The 20,774-nt window shown below is 31.9% G+C and overlaps 1 protein-coding gene across 1 annotated transcript; it reads left to right on the forward strand.

Moving 5' to 3' along the window:
• The first annotated feature begins 1,000 nt into the window (after positions 1 to 1,000).
• LOC143054120 (cytochrome P450 2B4-like) lies at positions 1,001 to 17,630 on the forward strand. Its single transcript, XM_076227023.1, has 8 exons — positions 1,001 to 1,558; positions 2,804 to 3,029; positions 11,371 to 11,491; positions 13,103 to 13,253; positions 14,438 to 14,574; positions 15,085 to 15,181; positions 15,795 to 15,998; positions 17,188 to 17,630. The coding sequence occupies exons 1-8, from the start codon at positions 1,180 to 1,182 to the stop codon at positions 17,367 to 17,369; spliced, it is 1,497 nt and encodes a 498-aa protein (XP_076083138.1). The 5' UTR covers positions 1,001 to 1,179; the 3' UTR covers positions 17,370 to 17,630.
• The last annotated feature ends 3,144 nt before the right edge of the window (positions 17,631 to 20,774 follow it).

Raw genomic sequence — 20,774 nt, forward strand, 5'->3', positions numbered from 1 at the left:
TGTGGGGTGTTGTCTCATTGGCAATCATACCACATCTTTTTTTTATGCAAGCGCTAACACGGTGATTTCATCCCTTCGAACCAAGATCCATCTTCAAACATACGGACATAAAGCAGTTAAAAGGTAGAACGTATAAAAATCAAATAAGGAACAAATGAGTATCGAACATAAAGTAAACAAATTTAGAACTATTACCAGATATAAGAGTATAAACAATTAAAAAGGGGGAAGGATATTAAAAATCGAATAAGTAACGAATAAGGAATAGGGAATAAGTAATGAATAGGTAACGAATAGGGAATAGGGAATAGGTAACGAATAGGAAACGAATGGGGTATAGGGAATAGGTAACGAATAGGTAACGAATAGGGAATAGGGAATAGGTAACGAATAGGGAATACGGAATAGGTAACGAATAGGTAACGAATAGGGAATAGGGAATAGGTAACGAATATGGAATAGGGAATAGGTAACGAATAGGTAACGAATAGGGAATAGGGAATAGGGAATAAGTAACCAACTTGACGTCCATTACACTGGCAGAGTTTAAAATGTAGAACGTGCTAGATATTATAATAAATACACACAGCGCAACAATAAAATACAAGTTACTGACAGCTAGAAAAAAATTATAAAGACATGGATTAATTACGTTACATGTATCATGGTGCAATAATAATATTTGCTGACGATTATCATCACGCATTGGAAATGGATTGATTCATATCGTAAGCCTAAGGTTAAATAGTCGTCGCAACATTTATAGTACGCACGCTATAGTATATATATAAAACCCAATGATGTTGTATTCTTTTGGCCCGAGGACCTTAAGTTAACACTTTAAAAATGATAAACTGGCAGAGTTTAAAATGTAGAACGTGCTAGATATTATGATAAATACATATAACGCAACAATAAAATACAAGTTGAAAATGTAGAACGACTTTTAATAAATGTATAAGTATCGAGTGTAAAACAGACATTTAATGAAATATCATAAGTTAGTGGATATACATCGATGTGTTCTTCACACAGGGTTTTAAACTTAGTATTACCAAATTCATCAGCTTAGTTTTGTAGGATAATTCGTACATAAATAACCCGATATTCTGAGGATAGTGGAATTCTTAAAGTAGATCATAGTTTACAATTTACACTGTTTAATCGTTAATTCTTGCAATGATAAGTCACATTTTACAATCCGTTGATATATTTGTTATTTTAACATTTTTGATTACACTTCTCGTTGCTTACATTTTGTGGAACAATGTGACCCGCACTCCTATTAATATCCCTGGACCTACTCCGTGGCCAATTGTCGGTAATTTGCCTACATTGGTAGCTTCTTTCTTTCAAAATTCTCAGAACAGAAGTGAACAATTTTTAAAACTTCGGGAGAAATACGGAGATTTAGTTGGTGTCAGTTTTGGAAACTTTACGCGGGTTTCTGTCTTTGGATACGATAAGGTCCATAAAGTGTTGGTCCTGAATGCTGACAAGACAAAATTTCGACCATCAAATTCAGCTGTTGCAAAGAAACTGTTTCCAAAAGAACCAGGTAAGAATTAATATAGATAAAATGTTATAGAATAGAGAATGGAAACGTTGAAGTTTTTAAAGAGTAAGAAACAGGTTTTCTACGTATCCGGAGGAAGGCATCAGATGGCCATTAAACAACAATATATATACCATTTCAGCGAAATGGACGACACGCCATAGTCCGAAATATATAAATAAGATAATTAAGTCCTGCTCTTCTCTCCGTTTTTTTTTAATGAAGTTTCTATATTATGGCAAAAAAACGCACTGACATATCTTTCTGCACTAGCGTAAATTCCAAAAAAGCCAAAAGATAAACCAAATTAAATCTATGTAATGTTATGAACAACAAACCAATTTGCAAACATGGCTAAAGTGCATTGATAAGTATGCTCCCGTTATATATCAACATTTTACAAAACACACAAAGAGAAGTTTGATAAACTTTATAACCAGCTATCCAATGACTAGGATAACCAAGGTCAAATGGAGGCCTATTATATACAGGCTACTATAGCATTGCGTCAATGCAATGATATACACTCTAAAAATAACGATAAAACAGTTATCATATTAAGTTATTGATTGTATGTAAAATAGGGTTAAAGCTAAGCAAAACATCAGTTTTAGGTGTTGTTAAAGAAATTCATATAGCATCGACCTTAATTAGAGAAGATACAGGCTAGTAAATTACAATTTGGTCTTGATGCACAATTGTTTTATGTTGCTTTATTTTCCAAAAGTGTTATGCATATCATAATAGATTCGTAAGGTACGAGAACATCTTTTTTCACGAATTTTAAGGGCATACAAAATGTAAGTCTTGATTAACAGTATATTGTTCTTGATTTATTTCGATGGAGCATATCAAAATTAACTTTGGGTTCAATTCTAAATAAAATCAACGTAAAGTCTTTTTTGAATAGTATTACAACAAAGATTAAAGCATGAAACCTCGTTTAATATGATGATTAGAAAATTGTTATGTGATAGGCAAATTGTCTTGCTCCCACGTAGCCGCAGCACTTTAAAAACGTTTAGTTAAATGCCATTTAAAATTGTACACATTTCTTATGCTTTGGAAATTCACACGACTGAAGAACTCACAACATTTATATTATACGTCAGAGCTTAAGTTCTCTATACTGAGTGTAAACTGAAAAATTGAATATACCCTGGCTTAAGACCTTGATAGTAAAAAAACCTTAAATTCCTATTATTAATAATCATTAAACCTAGTTTTTTTTATTTCAATGTTTAATAGGACTTATTCTGAGTAATGGAAAGGAGTGGGTGGACCTACGAAGATTTAGTATGGTCGCACTCAAAGACTTAGGAGTTGGTAAAAAATCATTAGAAGAGAAAATACAGGAAGAAGCACGATTTCTAGTGGAACTGTTTTCAAGGCAAAATAAAAAGCCTTTTGATGTCAGTAAAGTATTTTCAAAGGCAACGTCGAATGTAATATCGAGCATAATTTTTGGATCAAGGTACGCATAAATAAAATGTGATTCGGTTATTTATTTGCAGGTTCAGTTATTGAAAATCTGAGCTATTTTAGTAATCATTTGATGTCTTCTGACCAAATTTAAGATCATGTATCAAAATAATATATATGGATCAAGGTACGCATAAATAAAATGTGATTCGGTTATTTATTTGCAGGTTCAGTTATTGAAAATCTGAGCTATTTTAGTAATCATTTGATGTCTTCTGACCACATTTAAGATCATGTATCAAAATAATATATATATATGTATTTAATTTCTCTGACGTCAGTCTAATGTTCTAACAGTGGATTATTTTTCTAGATTCCACTGACCATCATGTTAACTTAAGATAACTTATATCATCACTTTAAACTTTTAACTTACGATATGTTATCCTCTCAAAAATGAGTGACTAATGAAAGGTTCGAACTCGAGTATTTTCGACAGTAAAGTCTGTAGTCTATGCATGATACCACTAGACCACGAGTGCTGATATAAATTATTATTTAAATATCACTCTTAAAGAGTATATTTGCAATGCATGTCAATAAACTGCATTTCTGTCTTTTTGTTATCTAATTATATATAAATATACTAAATAAATAAATGATTTGGAAAATACGTTGAAGGTATAAAAAGTCATGAGAATTCCGAATGCAATTAGGTTATATCCGGGCACTCTGGTTCTACACCTTGGTTCCATCTGGGTTTTTTTTTTGGTTCTGAACCTTGGTTCTATCCGGGTACTTTGGTTTCGAAACCATGGTAACTGGTTCAACATCCGAGTTGTTTGGTTATAGCAACCCAACTTCTTGGTTCCATCTGGGTTCTATATATATTCTAGATCATTCTAATGTTCTCGTTGAACTTGGAAAAGATAAACGCAAGTATCCGAATAAAAAGATAAAGTAGGTCAAAGGCTAAAATTGTTTTATAACATTAAACATTTCAGCATCGATAAAGGAAGCTGTGAGGTATTTATCTTCTCGTTTTAATTATTTGGATTAGGGAAACTATATAAAAATAAAGCATCGTATAGATTTTAAAAATAAACCGAAATATACCGTATATCGAACATCTTTTCATTTAATTCAGTCGTTCTGTTTTCATTTATTTTCCTTTACTCATTCATCCCTTATTTCCATTAATATTTCTAGAAGTTTTGAAACCACCCAATTAGGATATGTCGTACAATTGGCCAACGATATGTAAATCTAGCCACTTGACCAGATGACGACTTGCATATATATTTGATTGCACATTTATTTTCAAGATTTAATTGGCTTTGTAATAATGTCAGATTTGATAGAAATACATGTGAAGTATAATGTAACAAATCGTTAAATTCAAAACAGAATGTTAAAAGACATATGAAAAAAAGGATGATCGATTGAAGTTGGTAAGCTTTAATAAGTTGAAACATAAGCTATAACATATTACAAAAATGTGAATGTACAATAAATTTGTCAAAATTGACACTCCTTGTGAATGGCATGCATAAAATCATCGACCTCAAGTTTGCCTCAACCAAATACTACAAAACTTATACACAATATAAAAAAGAAGATGTGGCTTGAGTGCCAATGAGATCTCTAAACACAGAAATTAACAACTATAGGTCACCATACGGCCTTAAACAATGAGCAAATTTCATACCGCATAGTCAGCTATAAAAGTCACCGACAGGACAATGTAAAAAAAAATAAACGAGAAAACTAACGGCCTAATTTTTGTACAAAAAATGAACGAAAAACAAATATGTAACACATAAACAAACGACAATCACTGAATTACAGGCTTCTGACTTAAGACAGGCACATACATACAGAATAATTCGGAGTTAAACATGTAAGCGGGATCCCCACCCTCTACCTAATGTGGCATGAGTGCCAATGAGAACTCTCCACAAGATACCAGATGACACAGAAATTACAAACTATAGGTCATATACGGCCTTCAACAATGTGCAAAGTCCATACCGAAAAGTCAGCTATAAAAGGCACCGAAATGACAATGTAAAACCATCCCCCTAACCTGGGACAATGCTTATTACCACACAACACAAAATCAAAGGAGTAGGTCAGTAAGACCCCTTTTTGGCCCCAGAATGTAGCAAAAACTAACAAAACCTTTGAATAGACTTATTAAGAAGGGATATAGTAACGATACTGTTGTCAGGTCATTAAAGATTGCATATTTTGGCGTTAATATTGATTCACTTATAGGGTCTTTGCATCGGAACTAAACACATTTATTCAAAAACCAGTTGTTGGCATGACACGGGTTATGTTCTTCTCATATATGTTATGATGGTATGATACTAAACCCCTATAAACGGGAAGGATTGTGCCTGATGTTCATATCATGAAATCATAATCTTTCAGTCAGTTTAATTGAAGTCTGGAGCTGGCATGTCAGTTAACTGCTAGTAGTCTGTTGTTATTTATGTATTATTGTCATTTTGTTATTTTCTTTGGTTACATCTTCTGACATCAGACTCGGACTTCTCTTGAACTGAATTTTAATGAGCGTATTGTTATGCGTTTACTTTTCTACATTGGCTAGAGGTATAGGGGAGGGTTGAGATCTCACAAACATGTTTAACCCCGCCGCATTTTTTGCGCCTGTCCCAAGTCAGGAGCCTCTGGCCTTTGTTAGTCTTGTATTATTTTAATTTTAGTTTCTTGTGTACAATTTGGAAATTAGTATGGCGTTCATTATCACTGAACTAGTATGTATTTGTTTAGGGGCCAGTTGAAGGACGCCTCCGGGTGCGGGAATTTCTCGCTACATTGAAGACCTGTTGGTGACCTTCTGCTGTTGTTTTTTTTCTATGGTCGGGTTGTTGTCTCTTTGGCACATTCCCCATTTCCATTCTCAATTTTATCAGTTTTACAAAATTGTGAAAATGTAATCTTTTAGCTATTTACTGGAAAAAAGAATGCTTCTGCTACATATTAAAATATAGGCTGTTTTTGACAATGCAATGCACATATATCTGGTACTAGCATCATTAAGTCATGCTAAATTACTGAAATCTTCACAGTTTGAGCATTTTAGTTAAATTTTAGACAATTTCCGTCTAACATGAAAGTGGCCGCATTCGTGTTCATACATAATATTGAAATGTAAATTGTATTTGATGATAGTACATAACATATATAAAGGTTGAGAATGAACACGGATGCGGCCACTTTCATTTTTGACAAAAACTATCTGAAAAGAGACGTTTTTTCGGCATATTTGATAGATTTTTCATTTTTAAGCTTGAATCGGAGCGTTTTTGATCACTAAATCAGTTAGAATCTTTCACATAAACTAATTGAATCAATTGAAATAGACACTTAAGTGTTTAAAAAGTGTCCAAAATCTTTCTTTAGATGAACCTGAAATTTGAGGCCAAAATCGGCCCTTACTTGACCTACTCCTTTGAACTTGCATATTTTTTTCAGGATCTCAGTGTAGTTTTTTAATAGACAGTGATATTTCAGGTCACATGTGACCAGCATAACAAAGTGTTTCACTAGATTGAGCTCTCTGTCTAAATGTACTTTAAAGGTTCTTTGCACTGAGTTTAGCTTATTGATATGCGTATACCTTCTGTGTGAATTTTTAAGATATAAAAACAAATTATCCATATCTACATGTCCATGAAATGAAATCTAAAGTAAAATGATTGAATTATTTTGCATTATCTATCACAACTGCCAGCACATGGTGCTACTGAAGCAGTGAACGTTCTCTCTTGACTTTCACGGACAAAGGATTAGTTTTCATATGAACCAAACATTCTTAAAAATTGAGAATGGAAATGTGGAATGTGTAAAAGAGACAGAAACATGTCAAAAGAGCAGAAAACAGTCGAAGGCCATCAATGGGTCTTCAACAAAGCGAGAAAATCCCTCGCCCAGAGGCGGGCTTCAGATGGTCCCTAAACAAAATGTGTACTAGTTCAAACTCCAAAACTTAAAAATAAACATCAACATAAACATAAAAAACTTACAATTAAAACATAGAAGACTTACAAAACCAGAGACTCCTGACTTGACGTCAAGGTAATCATACCAATAGACAAACCTAATATGCATAGGTCAAGAGTCAAAAAGTCATAATCTGGTCAAGAGTTCCTTGTCAAAAAAAACCAAAGCAGATTTTGAGATAAGGGTCATCGTGGTACACAAAACTAACAAATATATCTATATATAGATATATATCAGATCGTTGGTTTTCCCGTTTGAATGGTTTTACACTACTAGTATATAGTAAGTTAGGGGCCCTTTATAGCTTGTTGTTCGGCGTGAGCCAAGGCTCCGTGTTGAAGGCCGTACATTGACCTATAATAGTTTACTTTTATAAACTGTTATTTGGATGGAGAGTTGTCTCATTGACACTTACACCACATCTTCCTATATCTATATAAGAAGATGTGGTATGAATGCCAATCAGACAATTCTCGATTTAATTAAAACAAAATATACAATTTGTATATTGAGGGCAAGGGTCGAGCTCACATGAAGTTTCTCGTGCCACAATACTCACCAAAGTTTAAACCGTCTCAAGTTCACAAACGTTTGAGCAGGATTATTTGCAACGATTATCTAACCACTGTTATTTGAGAATCGAGTCGTGCAGTTATTTCAATAAATTAAAACGGTAAGATAAGACAGTAAAAACAAGGGTTTACCATTAATTTCTAACCTAACCATGTGATATAGGCGAGCGCCGATTTGAGAAAAAGCCTCTCGTTAAGGTTTTTAATGCACCTATCTAACACACAGCTAACTTTGGTATCAATTGAAAGAAAAACTTCTATAGCATACGATTTGGGTGGTCGTCAAAGTTCCCTATGGTAACGTTTCTTGCAAATCTCACGAGAACACAGACATGTCGAAACACTTTAGATTATACGGTGACATTTAACATTGATTATATCGGCATTGTTGTAAATATATTATTCCTTTCTATCTAAGATAGTTTTGACTTCATTCTAAAAAGACATCGAATCCAAAAAAAAAGGAAGATTTTATGAAAAATTAGTTCATTCAGAGGCATCTGTCAGACCAACCCTAAAATTAAAAAAAAAAATACCATAATTTTTAAGATTGTCAGTGTCAATGATTTATTAAAACTCTCATATGTTTTGGTTTTAGAAATTCCATATACCTTGAAAAGATTGCGACAGACATCGAAGCTCAATGATGGATAATAAATGTTTGACAACTTTTCTAAAATCTGCATTATTAAACGGTATTCCGGATCTGTATCGTGTTTATCCCATTTGACCATTTCCCAATTTGACGACCAGGCAATTCTGAATGTACGATAAAATACCTTTTAAAAGATATATCATATAGCCGTGTGTTAGGTAGGTGCATTAAAAACCTCCGAATCCTTGTTTTGGCGCTCGCCTAATAGTACAGTGTTAAACTTAAGGAAACACATGATACACTCATGAAATTGAATATTTGCAATTGTACGACCAGAACAATACAAGACAGAGTTGTAAACAAATGAAAGTAATGATAATGAGATGATAATATGATTCTTACGAATTTTTAATCACAATGCACAAATAACGAACCGTAGTTTTCATTCAATTTATTTATATAAAATGTACGCTTGCCTTAATACAATGGAATTTAACACTGTATATTTATATAAACGATCAATCTTGTAAAATATATATAAACAATATAAAATCAAGGAGTTGTAAATATTACTTATTCGTACAATTACTTGATAAAATAAACATCCATGTACATATTACACTTATCACTTTAAACGCACAAGGCCTTTCCCTTTTCATCATTGCAAATGCTTACTTTTGGTTTTAGGATTATAATATTATCATACTATAATCACTTGGTTTTCTTTGTTTGATTATAAATAGTCCAAATATACATCAACATTTAACTGACTCTTATGTGAATAAAGTGTGATAAGCTACGACTGTAAAACCTCGTCTTTGACGGTAAAACCAGAAACAAAATCGTCAACTGTATAGTAAAAATGAATGATAGATACCTCTAAGATTAAAAACAATATTTTGGTAGAGAAAAACATTACAAAAAAAATCATTCCGGTTACTAGACTTGAACTTGGCACTGTTAATATCACAGTTATTTCTTTCGGTATCATTGACTAGACGATCACGGTTATTAACAACTTACATGACACATTGCAAAATTGACATAATTATATATTGTACATTTGTAGCAATTGCAACAGTCACTATGCTTAGGTTTCAGAATGCGTACCACAATTAATACTAGTTCATGAACTGATTGACGATGGAGGCCAAATGTAATAACGTTAAAATAATCAAAACATAATGAAAGGGAACCAGTTTACACAAAAGTTATATACAATTTTTCAATTAAGACCAAGCATTGTATCTATTGTCACCAAATGGTGTCTAGTGAAGTGGTGTTAGTGTGAAATTTACACTTCATTTACATATAAAATGTTTATAGTCATTTTGTATGTGTGTTGTAATTTCAACCACATTGGAGATATAAACGACATTGACTTGTATATTAGGTTGCTAAATCCTATATATGCGTATATTGAAGGTTTTTAAATGTTGGTAATTACATTTATTTAACTTTAAAAAAAAAAAAGATTTTAAAAATTCCATCTATTAATTATATGTCTTTTTGAATGAATTATAAATACTAAGATCTAATCTTTTTAAATTATTTGTAATGATTTAAAATTGAATGAAATAATTATTTACATATATAAAATCTGGTAATAAAAAGGGGAGATAACAACACATTTAAGTTAAATTGAACTTGTATTAAGTTAAATATAAATGTGAACCGTATGGATCTAGTCATTTCCATCTATTAGAGGATAAAAAAGACAAAATATGAAATTATTTTCATGAAATTCCGTTGATTCATGGTCAGATCATGAAACAGATAGTCTTTTTACTAGAAATGGGTTAAGCTAGAGAATTGATAAGAAGTAGTGGATTCGAAAACCATAATCAACTCGCGACTAAAGTCACTCGTTGATTATCGTTTACGAATCCACTACTTCTTATTAATTCTCTACTACAGAAGAGAAACTGTGACTTTATCAAAACTTGCAAGCATGACAAGATGTGCAATTAAGTCTCATTACCAAAATCGCCAGACGGCATATTTAAAAATAACTGTCCTGAAATGGCTTGCGAAGGAGTGTTGTCAATGTTTGAGTATTCACTAAAGTCTATTGGAAAACATATATTTGATTGATAAATAGGAATTGCAAGGAAAGAAATTCAATTTTACTTAAATTTGGTTAAAACGGACGATTTACAAATAATTACAGTCAGGCAAACTTTAAATGAAATTTGTCAATAGTTGATTAAATTCATTGGTAAATGCAATACATAAAGTAAGTCACTTAATAACGGTCACTTTATATGTATCATAGTAAATGTCAATCACCTTTGAAGCCTTATTTTAAAAGTTTTATCCGGTCATATCGAATACACACACAATTGGATTGATTTGTAAACCCCCGTCATATTATATCACGATCGCACTACGCTCACTGCGATATAAAATAAATTCAGATCCTGGTGAGGTCGCGGTATGAGTGACATGAAAATGTAAATTTTAGGGGTTTTTTTTAATGCTAAGCTACTAATCAGTACTACGTCCTCTTTACGCGTTAATAAGATCATACTAAGATCATACCACGTTCTTGCGACAGGGCTATTCTTAAGCCCCAGTCACACTAGACCACGATCGCACCACGCTCATCGCGATTCAAATAAATACAGATTGTGGTGACCTCGCAGTATGAGAAGCATGAAAATGTAATCATTCGTTTCAATCACGTTGCTACTACGCATCATTACGCTTCTACAACGATCCTACTATGATTATACCACGTTCTCATAACGCTTATTCTGCGAACTCACTACGGTTATCACGATGCCACTACACTCATCACGTTCTCACTACGACAATACAACGATTCATCCGATTGCAACACAATCTTACAATGCTTGTTCTGCGATTACAGCACGCTCTTACCATGACCATACCACATTCAGGCGACATAGCTTCTCTAAATAGAGTATATGTCTTCTTGACTATTTTATCAACTCAATTTCATCGAACATCTTGAGTGACATTTAAAAAAAATTAAGACGGAAGGTGCATCCCCGGTTCGTAATTGAACACAATTTTGCTTATCATATTGAAATCTCTACTTGATATGCAGGATCTCTGAACATCATTTAATTCAGAAAGGTTTGGTATCAAATGCGTGTTTACATTATAAAAATATATCTCAGCTTACATAATTACTAATATTTATATGTATGCATTCTTTCTCGTTGCAGATTTGATTTTGACGATCCTGTTTTTAACCGTCTACTTGGAAATATAGATTATCTATTTAAAAATAATGCAGCAGCGGAAAATATGATACCTTTACCTTTTTATCTAAATCCATTTAGTAAGGTAAGACAACATTTGAGCATAACTTGTAGGGTATATTATTGTTACCGACAGAGTATGTCTAAGGTTATGTGATTATAAAATGTTGGTGTGTGGACTACGTGCTATCGACCTTATGAGAAATCCAACTTTCGTCTTCGTTAGTTACGCTTTGAAGCTATCTATATCCCAGTTCATCATATATGTATTAAGTACTAACGTATGTTATGGTTCTCCGGGTTTTGGAATGCAGCTTTCCTAATGAATGCGGGTGATATATCTGGAAAAACACAAGTTCTAACGTGTGTCTTTGGCACTTCATATTGTAAAATGGAGAGATACTAATGAATATATATCTAAAAAAACGGTTGAGACGCACCTTTATTAGGCGTCTTTTGATTATCATCTTCCTTCAAAATGTCTTCTTGACGCATAATAGCTTCCAAGAACAGGTGTCGTTCCCATAATGCAAACCAGATTTTATAAATTGGTCTAAACAATTGCAGGTTCCTTTGGCTTTCTCAACTTTTGGTTGCTATAAGTCCGTATTCAGATTAACCAAAAAATGCAGTAGATGCATAGTTTTATTTTTAGTATGTCTAATAAAGTTATACTTATGGTACTAAAATTATTTCTTTATATTACTGTATCCATGCCTTTGGGTGGAAAGCTAGCTGGTTGGAAACATCAGTAAAATCAGCAGTCATTTTTTAAGCATATATGCTACCTTTGGTTGACATGGTTTTAAGCTGATTTATTTCGTGATTTTATTAATAAAATAAAGTAGGGTTACATCCGTGTCATACAAGGTTGAGCTTCAATTAATCTGCCCATTTGTTTATTTCTCTTTTTTATATATAGGTCCGTATGTGGTAAAGAATCATCTGCCTTGGAGCATAGATTATTTTCACTGTTGTTTCTTGAATAAAGCCAATCAAGAAAATTGCAAAACATTTACAGAAAAACAAAATCACGTTTTATTGATTTATAATCTACCCTAAATCTACCTTGAAATATATTAAGTTGGTGTTAGGGGTTGCCACAACAGCTATCAAACAAATACCATTTCTTTAATAAAATCGTTTCTGCAAATAGTGATACCCCGAAAAATCCGTTTCTATTTTATTTTTTTTCATTTTCTAGTTGTATCTTTTAATGTCAACACACGTTTTATATTGATAGAACTATCTCGAAGTTATTACTACATTATTAAGTAGAGACACCTCACATGTTTTGGCGAGGGTCATATTGATCAGTCTTCAGTTTTGTGTGTTGTGTTTTGTTGTGTTTTGTATACTGTTGTTTATCTTTTGGTCGTTATTTTGTTTTTTTGCCATTGGATTGCCAGTTGGTGATCGACTTATGTGTTTGATAATCCCTTTGGTATTTTAACCTGTTTAGAGGTAAAATAAACTGTTTTAAACGATGAATACTTTTCAAAGAGTTGTAATTTTTTCGTCAGTTATGAGACGCTTTAAATTGACCAAAGGAAAACAACTGCATTTAAAACACTGGACAATACATTAATAATTGTATATGCTGAATCTAATTCTGTAATATTAAAAAATATTGATATTCATTACTATATCAGTTTAATTCACATATATTTAGACCCTGTTTTGTTATTTTCCACAGATTCCCTTGATCATAAAGAATCGCAAAGAAGTTCAAGATTATGTTCGTTCCAGAATAGACGAGGAACGACGATCGTTTGATCCAAACAATGTTCGACACTTTTTGGATCTTTACCTTCAACAGGAAAGAAAGTCTAACAGCAAAATATCAGGTAAGCTAGTATTTGTGTCCATATCCAAACACATCCAGATACAATAACAGGTTTTTTGCCTATAAGTTTATGTGACGTAACCTATCGTGAATGGTACAATATAATTTCTTAAGTCCTTGTAGATGTGAGCCGTATTTGTTTTTGGAACATTATATTTTTCAACATCCCGAATCAAATCACTCAAAATCTATGAAGGTTTCATTAATTTTATATTTCTGAGCCGATACCCTATCCATAGACTGTTAGTCTCTGAATGTAGTAACAACTCAATTATCAATGGTTTGGTACTGAAATTGCTTGTCACATTCTTTTCTCAAATCTTTTTCGATAAACATAGAAAATAAGAAGAACCTCATGCTAAGTTAAACGTAAACGTATTTTGCTATTCTTTTTAGATCTATTTCAGCGTATTTGTGCATCTCTTTGTGCTACGATAGTAGATTCCTATTTAAGTTTCATTAGATATATGTATTGCGGCGTAGTCTCTGGACAATAAACGTTATACACTGACAATATTTTGAACGGTTAGATTTTACGTTCTATCGGTCCTTGAATAAAAGAAACCACCATGATTTTGAATTCCGATTTTGATTTTTGATATGTATTTTTTTTTTAATAAACAAATACGTCACATTTTTTGCATAGAACTTTTTTTTATAATATTCAATCTATTCAGAAGCGGACTAAGAGTACAAATACAGCTAGTTATCATGTTTGAAATAGGGAGTCTATAGCTATGATGTCATATGGTTTAGATGCCTATGACGATGTTACAACTCTGTGATTTTTTTTCATTTTTTGCGTTTTTTTTTTTCAATTCAAAATACTAATTAAATAAAGGCAACAGTATTATACTGTTTTCAAACGTTGTAAATCGATTGAGAGAAAATAAATCCGTGTTACAAACTGCCACACCCCTGATTTGGTACAGGACATTTTACAATGTTTTAAGAAACAAATGATGGATTGTTTGTGGTTGAATGGCTAGCAAAAAATCCTGTTTATATGGTAATGTTAACAACTAAAGAATTTATTTTAAAATATTGCATTCGAATTGAGATAATTGTATATTATTGCTTAGATAACTGTGCTTATTGGTTTTTATAATTAACAATGCCTAATTTTTAAAGCACCTTTTAATCAAAAGAATGTGTTGCACTATTCAACTTTTTTTTTTATTTCAGAGAACCACCTGTTTCTCACTATAGCTGATCTGTATATTGCTGGCACTGATACAACATCTGTGTCATTACAATGGACCATGCTCTATATGATAAAATACCCAGATGTACAGAAAAAATGCAGAGATCAAATTTTGGAGGTATTGTATGCTTAAACTTTAATACAATATGAAAAAGGAGCTATTATTACATTTTTTTTTGTCGAAACTGGCTTTGTAAGATACCAGGACTAAGGTATAAACATCCATATTACACCCAATACAAATATATTGCGAATGGCACTAAGAAGTTTCTCCTCTTTTATGAACGTCTACTCTAGGTCACAATTATTTAAATCAATATCTCGTAATTTGTCTTACCATCAAAATGTAACACGTGCAACTCGATAGATATGATGCATCAGAACTGCTCAATCATCTGCATGTTTTTGGTTGTGTTGTGTTCAGTTTTACTTTTAGTTTTGCTTTTTTATATTGTGATTTTGTTTTACCATCAATGTACATTATCAGGTAAATGCTTATTCTGATTTATATTTATTATTGATTTCTATAATATCGATAGCTGCAATAGGGATTGATATTGGAGCGAGACACAACCTGCCTGTATGATTTTTTTCAAAGTTATCAAGTTGTTTCATTTGTTAAATTTAGGTAGTTGGTGAAGATAGAGACCCAGTGGGCAAAGACAAAGATAACTTACCTTATGTTATGGCCACCATACAAGAAGTACAGAGAATAGCAACTATAGGTATTTACAGATACTAGTAAACATGTTATTAAATTGAAATATTAACGAATATACTTATATTTGATTATTTTGTTTCTGTCTCTGTACCTTTATTAGTTAGTTTAAGAGAATAAAGTATATACTTTCAAGTTTTTGATCTGTCGCTGTGCTGAGTATAAAATTTTATTAGTTTGACATCTTTTGTTGATTTTGATATTTCATTTGAAACAGAATAATTTGAATGTCAGCAAAAGTTGAATTGGTACTTGCTATATAAACATTTGATTGACAATTAGAAAAGCAGTTGTAAATTGAAACTCCACTAAATTGTTGTTAAGTATGTGTTAATCTTGGAAAAGTCTCTAGAAGAAAAGATGATTTCGTTTTGTAGTTGAACACTTTGTGGTAACATATCAATGCAGTAGCACTATGCGTTTGCATGCATATTGGCGTCGAATATTAAAAGTCAGTGAGGAAAGTTAGTAATGATATAATGTCTATACAGAACGTAATTATTGAATAAAAATGCACAAATATTCATACATTTATTTTTTTAACTTCGGGTCGCTATCTTATTGATGTAAATCTCCTTTTATATCAAATTAAGTATAGAATAATGTTTTTATAATTCCAGTACCTCTTGCCATACCACATCTTGCAGTTGAAGACATTGAAATAGATGGAATGACAATTCCAAAGAATGCTGTAATATTTCCTAACTTGATGTCCGTACATCATGATCCATCTGTATGGGATGAACCGGATGTATTCAGACCAGAGCGATTTTTAAATAATGACAAATTTGTAAAAAAAGATGCGTTTTCTGCCTTTTCAATGGGTAAGTTCGCATACGTATAGCATAAAGCAGTATTGTTATGTGCAACAAATAGCCAATGTCGTAAATTTTTTTTTTAAATAATTTCTTCTTATTTACCAGTGCTTGTCAAATCGTTACAGACGATTGCATTGAGTGTGTAGAGAAGGGTAGACTCCTTGGTTAGCGTGCTTGTTAGCTCTACCGTGAATTAATTATTAGGTAAGTTGTACTACTCTCCTTGGTAGATACATATAGATTGGTTGTACATCAGACTAGTGTTGTCTTAAAAGAGGGTTGTCTACCTGACCTAATAATGACTTAACAGTTCAGCTTACAAGCAAGCTTACAAAGGATTTTACATTCCCTACACACTCAATGAAATCGGCTGAAATTAATTGGCCTTTCAATTGTTTTGATTTAAGTGCTATTGATGACTCTGACCTGCACAAAACGCGTGTTTAATTTAGCCAATTATAAAACTTGTATCTTTCATGATTGTATACACGTAAAAACTGTGCAATTATAAACATTAATTGACAAACGACAACTCAGTACCCCGAAAATGACAAAACAGCAAACAACAGACATTACAACTGTAAACATAAGACTTACAGATATAGCAATAACCATGTACTCCTGAATGTAGCCCATTATGAGGGTTTTCAAATAATCACATATTCACATTTAGTTTGCCAAACACATAATCATTAATTGTTAATTACATTTTCAAATACTAGTAATCAAATTATTCTAATATATTTTGTCTGGTAAGTAAATAGTCCTTATATATGGAGTGGCAACATAGTTAAAAACACCACGAGGAGGCTCCTGAATTGATCCTGCTCTACTAGTGGCACAATTCGTGTTGCTTATTTGATAATTGAATCTGTGTGTTCAGTAAGTCATCATTGTGCATAAATAAAAAAAAACCAATATGTCTTTATGTTTAGATTAGGATTAGTTACAACTGTATCAAAGTATAATATTACTACCTAATATTTTAAAAAGGATATGAACTTTGTATAAACTTTTCACAAAACTTTAAACGTGTTCAAAAATATCTACATGCGATTAACATAAGGTATATTTAGGTATTTTAACTCTGAAGTCTGTTGTTTTGTCCACTGTCAAATATAATTTGATGTTTTAGAACAAAATAATTCCCATATTTGCGGATAGAAAATAATATTTATATATTTACTTTTTGCAGGTCCTCGTGTTTGTTTAGGAAAGCAATTAGCTGAATCCGAACTTTTCTTGATATTTGTGTCCATATTACAACGATTTGATCTGTCTAAAGCTGATGAGAATGACGAGTTACCAATAGATGGGATCATGACTGGATTAACACAGACTCCAAAGAAATTTAAAATGTGTTTTCTACCAAGATAAGCTGAATCTATTATAAGACTGTTTTACCACGAAAGAAAACTATATGTATTATAAGACTGTTTTTACCAAGACAGTTAACTGAATGTTTTATAAGACTTTTTTTGTGTTACCAAGACAGTAAACCGAATGTTTTATGAGACTGTTTTTTTTTAATTACCAACACAGTAAACTTAAATTTATGAGACTGTTTTCTATTAATTTGATGTAGCGATGAGATTTGATTTTTATGATTAATTATGAATACATTATTCATTATCCATATATCATTATTCAAACAGCTTAATGTCATACACAATGCAGAAATTGGGATACCATTAGAAAAAAACAAAACAATTAAGGTTACGGTTTTATCAAACACAGCAAGAGAAATCATCATAAGAAAACATTATTTGATAATTAAACATGTACAAGGTGTTCAAAGTAGTAATACAAACATATCAATTTTACTTTTCACAACAGTGAGGATACAAGAGGGGACGGATGTCATTATTTTAATACATGACGAAAACGTTTAATTCATGAATATACCATCATTTGTTTTATATGCTTCAAAACACCATTTAAAAGTGAAAACACCCTCATGTAGCAAGAATTTGATAAAGGAGGAGTTTGTCATCAGTTCTGTATATTTCGTTCCTAACCAATGCATGGACTTCCATGAAACTTTCATGGAATCTTTACTGCAGAAATCGAAAGATCCCATGTTTATGGTTAGCAAATATCCTATCAAACAACTTGATTGTTTATATATATTTGAGGAAACCTCACCAGAGTAAAAATGGAATGACGTAATAAGATGAAATTTATATGGCGTAAATTGATAAAATATAGTGAAAGATTCTATTCTTTGAAAAACAAATATTCATCCTCTTTTTATCATAAGTATGTGATAACTGAGCTTTGGGGTTCAAATTTACAATGCTAAAGTAAAAGTGTGTTAAGTATTTGAAGGGATTTTTTGTTTACAAGGGATGGGAAGCAAAAATAGTAAGGACTTTACACTTTCCTTCATTCCCCAATTTCTTTAGAGCTAATAAAACAAAGTAAAAAGAGTAAGATATGTTAATCTATGTGACAAAGCTGGGAAGGGAATCTAAGGTTTAAACAAAAGATGTGTCCAACGAAGTGAATTCATGTGCTACAAATTACACAAATAAAAGCCATAACCACATATAAAGCACATAATTTTTCACGCATTAAAACATTATAATTACATTTGATGTATGTTTCATTATAATACTTTATTCTGATTGGCTAACTGCACATAAAGTGATATTCCGTAAGAAATTGCATTGCTCAATAAAACGCTTTCACACCCCAATGAAGTTACAAAAAGAAGCATTCAATTCTTAATTAAACCCTGCCACATTCTGTTATAATATGTAGTTCAGTGGTTGTCGTTTGTTGCTGTATATCATATATAAATCAGGAGAGATTTTCACTATTAAAAACTCTTTTACGGGTGCATCGAGCAATTTAATTTATGTCATCAGATGTAATGGGTGTAAAAAGGATTATATTGGACAAACAGGAAACACTTTACGGAAAAGATTTACTGTTCACCGTCAACAAATCCGACATAAAGAAATTAGAATGATTAACGTAAGTGAACACCTGGATTCATGCGCTAGTACCAAATCACCCAAATACAATGTTTTCCTATTTTACCAATGTGACGACCAATTCACCGAAGAAATGAGGATTAATAAAGAAAATATGTTTATACAAAAGTACAACCCAAGCCTAAACAGATAAGACGTTACTTTTGTAAGGGTTACGTCCCTTTAATGCATTGTTACAGACTTATTATCGTGACGTTACGTTACCGTTAGTTACATTCATCCATGATTATCACAAAGATGTGAAACCGGTTGGAGAAAAATGTAGAGAATAAAAGGACTTTAAGAGCATTTTGAAATCTAATTTTATTTATATTTCTACTAGTGTGGACACAGAGTTCAATTTTTAGTATATATATATATATTTTTGTTGTGAATTATTTTATACATAAAAAGTATAGGAACTGACCTCTGAACTGGAATTTATTACCCTTCTGATATTCTGATTCCAAGTATTTCATTATATTTTTAAGTATTTTTGCTTTGTTTTTTGGTTAAGGTCAAACTCATAAATCGAAAATAAACTGACAACGCCATGGCTAACAATGAAAAAGACAAACAAACAAACAATAGTACACAAGACAAAACATGGAAAACTAAAAAATAAGCAACATGAACCCCACTAAAAACTGGGGGTATCTCAGGTGCTCAGGAAGGATAAACATATCCTGCTCCCCACTAATTCGGTAGGTCACATTCATGTAAGGGAAGGGGATTTTAATTAGTTACGACGTAAGGAACATATCCGATATCATTCCATAACGGTCAACCAACGCGTGATGGCGTCCGTAAAATTTACAAAAGGATGATTTTAACTTCACCATTTGGAACTCCTGGTTAAATAGCTTACTTGTCAGCAGCAACCCTCTGTCAAGAAAATCATGATAGAAAATGCAAGCACGGGAATAAGGTGTCAATTGAGAGATAGATACCCCGTATGCAAGTTCTGCTGGAATGTTGCTACTTAGAAATGGAAAATTCAATTGGAAAGCTGAAATCATCTCTTTTGTTGTAAAACTGTATTTTTAACCGCCCCTCATTATTAATTTCTAGATGTTAGTCAAGATGTGAGGCCGACTTAACTGTTTCTGTTGTATTCTGTATCTCTAGTTCGATGGGATATATGCGTTCAAGATAGTAACTAAATTTTGAATAATTTAGAGAAAGATCATCCTCTATATATTGGAAAGTAGAGTAAATATCCAGTTGCTCTAACATTTGTAACAAAGTACACATGAGTTTCCTAATTAAGTTTGCAAGGAAGCTTTTCAAATTAACAAGAAATACTATGCCTAGGAGTTTTAATGTTTCAGAAAGTATCTGCAATACCCAGAATATCTTCGAATATGAATAATAGAAGAATTTCATTTTCGTTGTGCTATCTTTATTTTATTGATACACAGAGGTTATATGGCCTTTTCCTCTAACAGATGATAATTATAGTTACCTTTTAAATACTATTTAATTTAGTCAAATCCAAGCATACTTTTTGTCCTAATAAAACATTTCAGTAAAACATATTATTATAAACTAATGTCGTTGTTTATAACAAATTTCGAGAATAAAACCTTTTCAAAATGTATGCAACTCAAAACCGATGTAACATGACTAAAGATTAAGAGTTCAGAAAATTTAACATTGTTTAAAAATGTCTTTACTAGTACAAAGTTTAAAATATACGTCTGACAAAACTCGTTTTAATAAACATGTCTTTACTAAAATAAGTATAATATTAGAAAATTAAAATGAACAAAGAAATCAACATTAAATAATGAAAAATACGAAT

Source organism: Mytilus galloprovincialis, chromosome 12, assembly GCF_965363235.1.
Source record: "Mytilus galloprovincialis chromosome 12, xbMytGall1.hap1.1, whole genome shotgun sequence".
In the NCBI taxonomy this organism is placed as follows: domain Eukaryota; kingdom Metazoa; phylum Mollusca; class Bivalvia; order Mytilida; family Mytilidae; genus Mytilus; species Mytilus galloprovincialis.

Bases quoted from the DNA above. Each gene is read 5' to 3' on its own strand.
- LOC143054120 (XM_076227023.1), top strand. From the start codon at position 1,180: ATGATAAGTCACATTTTACAATCCGTTGATATATTTGTTATTTTAACA. The intron at 1,559-2,803 runs GTAAGAATTAAT...AATGTTTAATAG, and splicing joins ACTGTTTCCAAAAGAACCAG to GACTTATTCTGAGTAATGGA. The intron at 13,254-14,437 runs GTAAGCTAGTAT...TTTTTATTTCAG, and splicing joins GTCTAACAGCAAAATATCAG to AGAACCACCTGTTTCTCACT.